At 42.8% G+C, this 9,983-nt stretch overlaps 1 protein-coding gene across 6 annotated transcripts in view; it reads right to left on the bottom strand.

Annotated features, from left to right (window-relative positions):
- Nucleotides 1-9,608, bottom strand: part of pard3ab (par-3 family cell polarity regulator alpha, b) — a 270,125-nt gene extending 260,517 nt beyond the window's left edge. For all 6 annotated transcript variants that reach the window (XM_061045451.1, XM_061045450.1, XM_061045453.1 and 3 more), the window contains exon 1: nt 9,237-9,608. In XM_061045451.1, the coding sequence (XP_060901434.1) occupies nt 9,237-9,356 (120 nt within the window). In that variant the 5' untranslated portion in view covers nt 9,357-9,608. The remainder of the gene's footprint in view (nt 1-9,236) is intronic.
- Between the last annotated feature and the right edge of the window lie 375 nt (nt 9,609-9,983).

A 9,983-nucleotide genomic window follows, 5' to 3' on the forward strand; every position in this document is an offset into this window, starting at 1 on the left:
TCACAGACAAATCAAATACAGACAGATCAAATAAAGGCTGAACAGATGGGCGTTTAGCTGCTTTCTGAAAGTGTCCACAGAGGTCAAGGCTCTCAGTTCTGAGGGAAGACATTTCCAAAATGCAGGTGCCACAACCTCAAAAGGCACAGTCTCCTTTGGTTTTTAATCAATCAATCAATTTTTATTTGTATAGCGTCAACTCATACCAAGTGTTATCTGGAGACACTTAACAAAATGCAGGTAAAAGACCTTACTTATTGCTATGTTACAAAGAGTCTTGTGATACATATCGTATTGTGGGGTTGTGGGAAATACCCAGCCCTAGTGTAGACAACACTCGAGGTAATGCAGATGGATATAATGAGCATGAAAGAATGTCAACATGTTCCCCTATCACACCTCCGTTTTTACTCTACAAAAGGTCGATTGAAAGGTTGGACGTCTCCTCTACGTGAGCTGCTGATATAAACTACCCAGACGTCTGAGAGTTTGAAGAGAACATTGTTCCTTTGAGCAGGCTTTGTAACCTTCATGTTTATTGTGGGAGAAAGCCGATGACTACCTGGTTATGCTTGGCCAGCTTACTATAACTATCGGTTGTGCATATTTAAACGCTTCTGTGGCTCGAAACCACAAAAACTGCAGCGTGAATTCAACCTGAGCGGACTGACCGTGAATACAACGCTGTGTTCTTCTCAGCACAAGTAAAGACGCTGTTCTGTAAGCAATCACTCAAAAGTGCTAATAACTTCCAATAGTATGTTATGTTTTCATTTCATGCCAGATGTTTTATGGTGTTTTCTAAAAGTGAACACAGCACAGCTCTTCTTCTACAAAGACTCACATTTAACACCCCATGTCATGAAATCTTTTTTTTGAGGTCAAACCGTTTTTTTTTGTTTTTTTTAAACTCACACTTGTGTTCGGCTTCAACGACGATTTGTTTTCCCCCTGAAGGCTACACACACAAGCTCTTCTCAGCATACGACCCCATGGTTCCCTTCTGGGGGAAGACACGCTAAGAATCTCTTTCATAAATAAACGATGGAAATCCAGCTGAAAGTGCAACGCATCACAAAAAGATGGACTTAAAAAACACATCAGAGCAGAGCGGTGCAGAGATCATGAAAACTTCTCTATAAGCTTCCTGATTCCCTTTTTCCCCGCTCTAGTTTACATTCAGGAGCTTCCTCTGTTTATGGAAGAAGGTCTACAGCCGAGGCGGGGGGGGGGGGGGGGGGGGGGGGGGGGGGGGGGGGGGGGGGGGGGGGGGGGGGGGGTGGAGGAAAGTGACTTGACCTCAAAAACACCACCCTGCGAAGCATCAAAGAACTTCAAGTGCTGGTGATAATTTTTTAAAGAATCCATCACCCAAAATAGGCCGCTGTGACTCTCCGCCTCTGGTTTTCTTTGTCCGTCAGTAGGGCCTGCTAGGGAGGGGAAAGGGGGAGTTGGGGGGGGGGGGATGCAGTGCCATATGTCGCCAGCTTTGGTGAACATGGTCTGGGTGCCAATGCTGGGCTTAATGGATCCATGCCAGGGTTCAAGTAATCTGTTTTCATAGCACTCTGTAAAGCGCGTAATCTCACTGTGTCGTTAAGTGTTATGATCTGGACTCTTATTAACTGGGGGGGTTTGCCGGGCCTCGCTCTTCCCACCTTAACAAGCAACAGTTCAGTTTTTCATCAAATCACAACAAAAACATCCTTTACAGCTTTATCTCTCGAGCTCTTATTCTATGATGGGATCATTTACAAAAAAGCATCTGTGTGGGATTAGTCTGATTCACCACCAAACAGATTTATAGAATTCAGTCGTTGTATCGAGAAAATTGTCTTTTAGGAGAAAGTCTAAAGAATCAATCCAAAGTAAATGAAGTAACTTTCAGTGGAAGTCCTTGTGAGTCATTTCCACGTCTTACAAATCTTTAAACAGCTGGATGCAAGAAAAACATCTTTAAATTTGTAAATGAAAACTAGTCGTTTTAACATAAAGGCCTTATGAATGAAAACAAAAATCAAAGTCATGGTTGTCTTATACCCGATGCTGTCTTGCTCATTTTGACAAGGTCTAGTTTTGTGGAGTATTTAGGAAGGCAAATTATGTCCAGGCTGCAACACAACCCGTCTGCAGCTCTGGTTAACGGGTTCTGCTCTCCCTGCTCTACTACCTGGATGTAAACAAGCACAGTGTAAAGGTAACATCTTGTATTGGAGCAGTGCATCTGTCTGTATTTTGATTAGAAAACTAAGATAAAAATTTAAGTAAGCTCTGTTAGGTTGAACTGGCAAATCGACCGAAGCAATGCATGACCACATTGAAAACAGGAATGTGGACGTTAACCTGCACGGAGGACTGAAGGCTGGCGGTGCTAGAACTGCTAACATGAGCCACACTCGTGCAAACCAAGTTACAGTGTTTACTCGCAGACAATTTTAAATTAAGACTACTCAACTTTCTGAGTGTTTTTTTACTTTTAGACTCGTCACTTAGTTTGCATAAATTTAGTCACCTTGAAACCCTTAGTTTGGTGTCAGTGTATCTCAGTGTACAGAGGCTATAGTCCTCCATCAGGCAGCCAGGGTTTGAATCCAACCAGTGGATCTTTTCCCGCATGCCTTCCCACTCTCTCTCTTCCCAATTTCCAGCTGTATCCACTGTTCTATCTCTAAATAAAAAAGCAAAAAAAAAGCCCAAAAAATTAACCTTAAAAAAAAGAATAATTCCTTCCAAAACCTGTGCTGCTGATGCTGGAATCTGCTCTCTAGCACAACTTTCTTTCATCCTCGACACCTCAACAGTTCAACTCTTACTGTAAAAAGAGTTCGAACATGAGCTTCTTCAACTTCTTTAACTTAAATGAAAAAGGAGTGAACCAGTCTTCCCGCCATCTGAGAACTGTGCAGTCAGCATTTCCTCTTCTTTACATGTCTCTCTGTCTCTCTCTATGTGCATTAGCAGGCCCCAAACAGCTGCTCTGCTCTGCTAATCACTCTGTGCCATGTTCACTGTCCTCCTGGGAAAACCCGCTGGCAACCGACTGAAGTGCCACTTTCTTATTATCACATCAACATGCTGATGTCAAACACTTGTAAGGATGACAGCAGACTTATGTAAAAAAAAAAAAAAAAACTCACAGTGAGGCAGGGTTATTGAGTTGCACAAAAAGAGTCATTTAAAATGCATAGAGGCATAGAGACAGTGTGGGAAAACGCAGGGATGCAAGCATCATCACATGACAGAGAGAAAAAAAAAGAGTCTGTAACATGCCCTGAGAAAGAAGAGAAGCTTAGCTAAGAGTTATTTTATATATAATTAATTATGAATTTATGTCGTTATTTACAACCTGTTTTGCAGAGGGTTAAACGGTTTCCACCATCATGTATCTGTTTTTAAGGCAAGCAGGAAGTCCCTGTGCCCTGCTATTTAGCTTCACGTGGCTAATTCGGCTCAGTTCATTCCAGTGCGTCTATATCGGACTCCTTTAGGAAATGAAATGCTGTGCCAGGTCATGTTTTAGGACATTTTTTCACAGTGGTTTGGTCAAGGGCAAAGTCAGCGGTCCGGGGATCATCAGTGAAGCTTTTAATCCTGCAGTGTGCCCGTTTTGGAAGCAGGAACCCCCCCCCCTCGGCTGGTACAGGCTGGTGACACGAGGATCAAACAGACCAACTGTAAAGTTATTTGGGGCTTACGACCTGACATGAGGTAGATCTACTGCACCTGAACCAACGGTGCACAGTCACATTCTGATGCACAGAACTGCTCTCAACTTAGAGAGAGGAACACATAAACAGGCTTTAAATATGCCTGACAAATCAAGCAAAGAATAATGTAAACACTGTTCAAATGTGATCAAGACATCAGGTACATGTTCGCTGAATCCCCTCTTGGTAAGTGTCAATCCTTTCCAGCAAGGTTCCCTGATGCGTTTCTAGAAAAGAGAAGAATAACGACTCAGGGAACGGTTGCTTTGTTTGTTTACCTTCTTCTGCAGCATGTTCAAAAATGTTGCACTCAAGTAAAGCTCTGCAATGTTCTTTTTTTATCCATTGAATATCAGTGCTGTTAGAAAACAATGATACAAATGAGGGACAGGATGTTGTGCTTTAATGGACATGTTTAGTGTGTTTAATCTCTTGACCACAACATTGCAATACATCCAAAAATGTCGATTGTCACGTCTGTATCGTTGATCAGATGATTGCGGGTACAAAACCCTTTTGACCGCGTTTACATCCAAACAGAAGTCATTATCTTTTTAAGAAACAGAGGTCAACCAATAGATATGACTTGACTCACAGATTGAAACCGGGAGAAAAAACTGTAAAATAAGGACACTAAAAGCCTTTTTACACACGCACAAAACTTTGGAAAATTCAAAAAGAAATCTTTGGGGCGAGCTGCATGTGTGAACAGACACATTTTTCACTCCAACTTTCCTCGACTTTTTGTCCTGCCAGCCCCCTTTTAAAACTTCTGCAAGAAATCGGGGTGAGCCGAGGTGTGCATGCTGGTGGAAATGTTTAGAAAATTCTAAATATGATGTTTATATCCTGGCACTATACTGCCAATTCCATGCAGCATAGTGAACGTTACAATGCTCCTGGTGCGTCCTCCTGACGTCATGGTTTCTCTATCCCACAGGAAAAATCTCCCGCTGTGAGGGACTCGTGAGGAAAAGCAACTCAGGAGGATTTCAGGAGCCGACTGTCCTGAATAAATCAAGAAATTATCAGGAGTGCATGTGTGAAAAGTGCTGAAGTTTCTAACTGAGACAAGCAAGCCCAAGCCCTTCTATCTTGGACACATGACACTGGGATTTGACCGTGTTGAGTTCAATGTCTCCTACATGCACACAGATGTGTCTTTTGTTTAAAAAGGAGCAAACTTCAAAATCGGGGAGGGGAGGGTCTTTTCCTGTGAGATTCTGTAAGCATGTTAATCCGTACGACTGTCACAGCAGCAGTTAACTCTCCCAGCATGGCGGACTGCTCATCTCCAGGCATCGCTGCACACTAATTCATAACAGCACGCTAATTAATAAGAGCCATTTGAGTAATGAAGTGAGTAATGTCTTGAGACATCGGGACAAGATTAAAAACAGGCTGACAGATTGGAGTCAGTACTCTCCAACGTGGACGGTTTATGACCTCATTCTCAATTTAGGATTTCTATCTTTCAATTATTGTTCATCGTGAAATTCCAAGTTCAGTGTGCGATTAAACCTCATCTCATCTCATTATTTTAACGAGCTACACTAAACTGTTTCCTGTGAAATACTGGTACACCAGCTAAGAACATTTCAATATATTTTCTGGTTTCCAAAGTAAAAGCGTCAAATTATCCCAAAACTATAGCAAATTAAATATCAGTGGAGCCTGGCAAGACTGGATGTGGAAAAACTGAGTGTTTTAAGTGTCGTGTAACAAAAATAAAGACACCCTATCTGGCACTTAAGACTGATTAGATATTGGAATATTTAACATTTCTCATACTAAAACAATAGAAAGATATTGGCAGAACTAGGGCTGCATCGGTTCAAAATAGGTATCTGTTGGTATCAGTCAACTACTGATTCAAAGAAGAGGTTTTTTATTGGGCAGATGAAGTCACCTGTTGAACAAACTCGGACTTTATTTTAAAGAGGACATATTATCCCCCTTTCCCACCTTTTCAAACAGTCCCCCTGTGGACTAAATGAAACATCTGTGCTGTGGTCAAAATATCTCTCTCAGAACGCTCCGTTTTGGTGTGTGTGTCTCTTTAAATGCAATGACACCCCCCCCCCCCCCACCCCCGAGTTTTCCTGGTAGACATCACTCCTCTGTAGCAAGAATAAAAATGGCGGACCTGCGCAAAAGTTTTGCTCTAGGCTGGGGGTGGAGTCCATGGGTGAAGATACCAGGGGAGGGGAGGGGATTTTTTTTTTACCAGAATCCCACTGTGATGTCACAAGGAGAGCACATTTGAAACAGAGCATTTTTCTCTGTGTTGTAAGACTTATGCAGACCACAAACAAAGGACTGGATGGGTTTATTTCACATTTTGTGGGTCTGTAGACACTCAGGTTACCCAAATAAATGTTCAAAAACACTGTGAAAGTAGATTTTTCATGATATGTCCCCTTTAAATATCGGTGGCGGCCATGATTTTTCTAATTGGTGCATCTCTAGACAGAACATTTAAAAAATATACATCTGTTGTAGATCTCCTGGGGTCATTTGTCCCTATTTTTTTTTTATCTCACTACATCCAACAGCATGTTGGAAGAAAAGCTCTTATGTAACCAGACCACCAGCAGACACCTGCTCCTATTGTCTACAACAACTCAAAGTCTGCCCCAACGGTCAACTGTGTACACAATGGCCTCGACTCCACTGGAGGGAACTCCAGATGTGTGACGCACTGAATGGAAACAGCCATGTGGCAATATGGCCACAACATCCCCCGACACCTGATATTCTCCTGGAGGCTCATGTGAGCGTTAGGAAAAGTTAAAAAAAAGAGACAAATCTCATGGTTCATACTCGCCAGTGCTTATGTCACCTAAGGATTTGGAGCATTAAACCGCCAGACGGTTTTCCAGCCAACGGGTGTCATTTTAACCGCTTAGTTAAATGGCCCAAGATTAGTGAAAATCTACCCTGTGATCTGTGGCAGGAAAAAAAGAGCAGTGGAGGATAAACTGACTTTTTTATTTCACTTCTTGAGATTCTCAGAGATTTGAAAGCTGGCAAAAACGGATTGGAAGATTTCTGTTGGACAAACACACTCATCTCGATGTCCTATCTTTCCAATTCCAAAGTTATGAGCTGGACTAAAAAGCGTCAGAAGGAGCAGGAAGCATTCCTCTCTAATGACAGGGGAAGTCACAAGAAGGTCCATGCAAACACTGAAGCAGGAAAACCAACCTAAATTCGGGCCTCTTATTAAGGCTGGGCTGACCATAAAAAAAGAAAAAAGCTGTGATCTTCAACACGACATCTGTGACTGAAAGACAGTCCTGAGACACGAGACATGCCCAGCATCGGTCGGATTAAATGAAGGCAGGGCGGGCCGAGAGGGGAGCAATAAACAGAGGTGATAAAATAAGAGAAGGGTGTTGCTCTTAAAGGCGGTATGTTATGTTGCGGGTGAGATGTTTTTGAGGGGCTACAAGTTTCCAACATTTTAGTATTCCAGAGCAGAGCTGGGAGAGATCAGACTGAGAACTCAGTGAGGGTGTTTATTCTCTGCACATTTAAACCTTGTTGCAAACATGCTAGGACAAAACTCCTGAAAAACATCCCGATGTTTTCAGGGTGAGCGAACGCCAACAGCCAGATTTTATCCAAGACCACCACTGAGAGCCAATTTTTACACGTCATTACTGTGATTGGAGGGAAAACGCCTCTTTCTAAAAGAACAAATAACTTCAATTTATTTGTGATTGGATTTTTATCCCCTGGCAGCAAATATCCCGGTGTTAAGATCTAAGTGAGTGACACGCCCCCTGCACACAAGATGAGGATTTTCCTGTGATATTCATGGTCTTGGTCTTGACTCGGTCTCGATCCCTAAATGTCTTGGTCTTGGTTTTGGTCTCGGAGCACTCTGGTCTTGGGTCTGTCTTGGTCTTGACTACAACACGTCTATGTTTGGTCACTTTACCGTTCTCAGAAAGCTCCACTTCCCTGTCCACTGTTTCTAAATCTATGAGGATGAAAATACTTTTTTAAAAAGTTTTTTCTGTCAGATTATGGACAATGAACCCCAAATTTGGCCTGAAGTCAAAGATGAGTTCACATCATCTCTGCTGAGTGTAGTGCAGCTGGCTTCACTCTCTACCTGCCTCTCCGACTACGCTGAGATACTCTCCTGCTCTCCTATGTCTGCTCACACTGAATTATTCAAAGGAGAGGAGGATACAGTATGACTTCTAGGTCACTCTCATTACGACAAAAAGAGACAGACTTTTAAGTTAGCATGTAAGGGCAAAGAAGCATTCATTATTCAAGAAACATGAGTCCCCCCTTTGACCTTAAGTATTTGTACTCTAAACCAATAAACAAAATGACTCCATTACTGACCTCCTTTGCAGCTAAAAAAAAAAAAGTCTGAATTGCAAATGTAGGGATGAATTATGCATGTTAGAGAAGCTTTGGGACAAATTTGGTTTTCATCAAATAAGCAGAATTTTCTAGGATTTGATGAAAGATACGATCTTTATCTGATCCTGCCAGGGAGCCCTGCAGACATGAAGCACCCGGCCGGTTCAAAGGTTATCTGCTGCTACCCAAACACCATGCTCCAACTTTTCTTAGGCTCTCTTTTATCTCGAAGATTTACGAGTGCAGTGCCATGCCTCCAGCAGTCAGCTGGAGCCTGGCACTCTCTGCAGTTTCCCTCCCTATCCTCTACAAGGGCCTGGTCCCTGACCCCCTCCTGCCCTCCCTGCTCAGTCAGCTGAAATACCTGCATTATGTCCAAAACCACAGTCATAGTGCTTTATAACTCATCAAAATGCATGTGTTTTGGCTCTTCTGCCTGTTGCATTTAAAGCATCTTTACTGCTCCCATCACTTGTCTTAACTTTCCCGATGAGCCCCTTACAAGTAGAACAATAATGATATTTAAATATACATCGCTTAAAAACAGATTCATTACTCAGCTTGGACTTTCCTTCTGTTAATTGCATTTCTTTGCACAGAAGCCCCTGAACGCCTCACACTGCTGCAGCCCTACTTTTTTTGCAGCCTGCTTGCTAACTTTGCTAGTGAGCTAATCTCTGCAGCAGGCAACTTTCAGTCAGTTGCATGAACTGAAAGTCTTCCAACGGGATCATTGTGACTCAAATGTGCACGAAACTCATGTGTGATGCTTCAAAAACTGGAAGAAGAAAAAAAACTAACGGGTAGCCTTCGTCCACTCCCACAGTGAAGGATCCTAGAGGAAGTTTTTTGTGGGTTTACAAACAGAAGAGCCACAATGGCGGTGCGCCTTTTCTTTGAAAGCAGCAACACACGGCGCATTTTCGCAGCGTATGCGTGCTCGTTAACTTATTGTAGCCTACAGTAAAAAAGAAAAAAGAAAAGAGCATATAAAGAGCAGAGACTGGCAGCCCTGTTCCCTCTTCATTTGTTTCAAGTTTGCGCCATATTGAGTGCGCGTGCAGAGCCCCCCGGACGTCGCAACATTGTTTCCAGGAAAACAAAAAAAAAAGCCGCAAGGAAACAAAAGTCGGCGCCACTTACCTTCGCGATGGCTTTCTTGTATCTCATGACAGCCTGCTGGATGAGTGTGTGGACTTTAATATTCCCATCCCCGCACGGCACCACCACTCGAGTCCTCCCGAAACACACCGTGACTTTCATGGTTTAGTATCCGGGGATCTTCGGAGTGTAAAGCCGAGAAGAGGAGGAAGAGAAATCCGTGTGGAAATAAAGAAGGACCATGGGGTTTTTTTTGTTTGTTGTTTCGGCTCCGCTGGTTGTCTTGTCCCGGTATTCCTTCACTTGAAACGAGGACTAGAAGTGTTTCCGCTTCTCCCCGCCGGGCGACATTGTTTTCTGTGTGTTTTTCAGACCACCTGTTTAGCTTCTCTCTCCCCTCTCTCCTTCCTTCGCTCTCTATCCACAATCCCTCTGTCTCTCTCTCTGTGCTCGGCTAATGCTCGGTCACATGGTGCGTTCACGTCCGCTCAGGAAGGTTGGAATACAGGACACAACGTCCAACATGAACCACAAAGGGCAAGAGGCGTAGCCTAGACAAAAGTAATAAAAGTTAAGCATCCCCTTCTCAGTATCACCAAGATAAATAAATATACATTTAAATTTTGCGTTAAATAAATATCACATTCGGAGAGTCAGGTTGGAGTATTGAATTCAATTCAATTAAAAAAACTTTATTTGTCCCCGGGGGAAATTCAAAGGCCAAATTAGAGCAGTGCAGGTAGACTAAACATTTTAAAGCTAAAATATAAAGCGTCAATTTAAATACAA

Source organism: Labrus mixtus, chromosome 8, assembly GCF_963584025.1.
Source record: "Labrus mixtus chromosome 8, fLabMix1.1, whole genome shotgun sequence".
In the NCBI taxonomy this organism is placed as follows: Eukaryota; Metazoa; Chordata; class Actinopteri; order Labriformes; family Labridae; genus Labrus; species Labrus mixtus.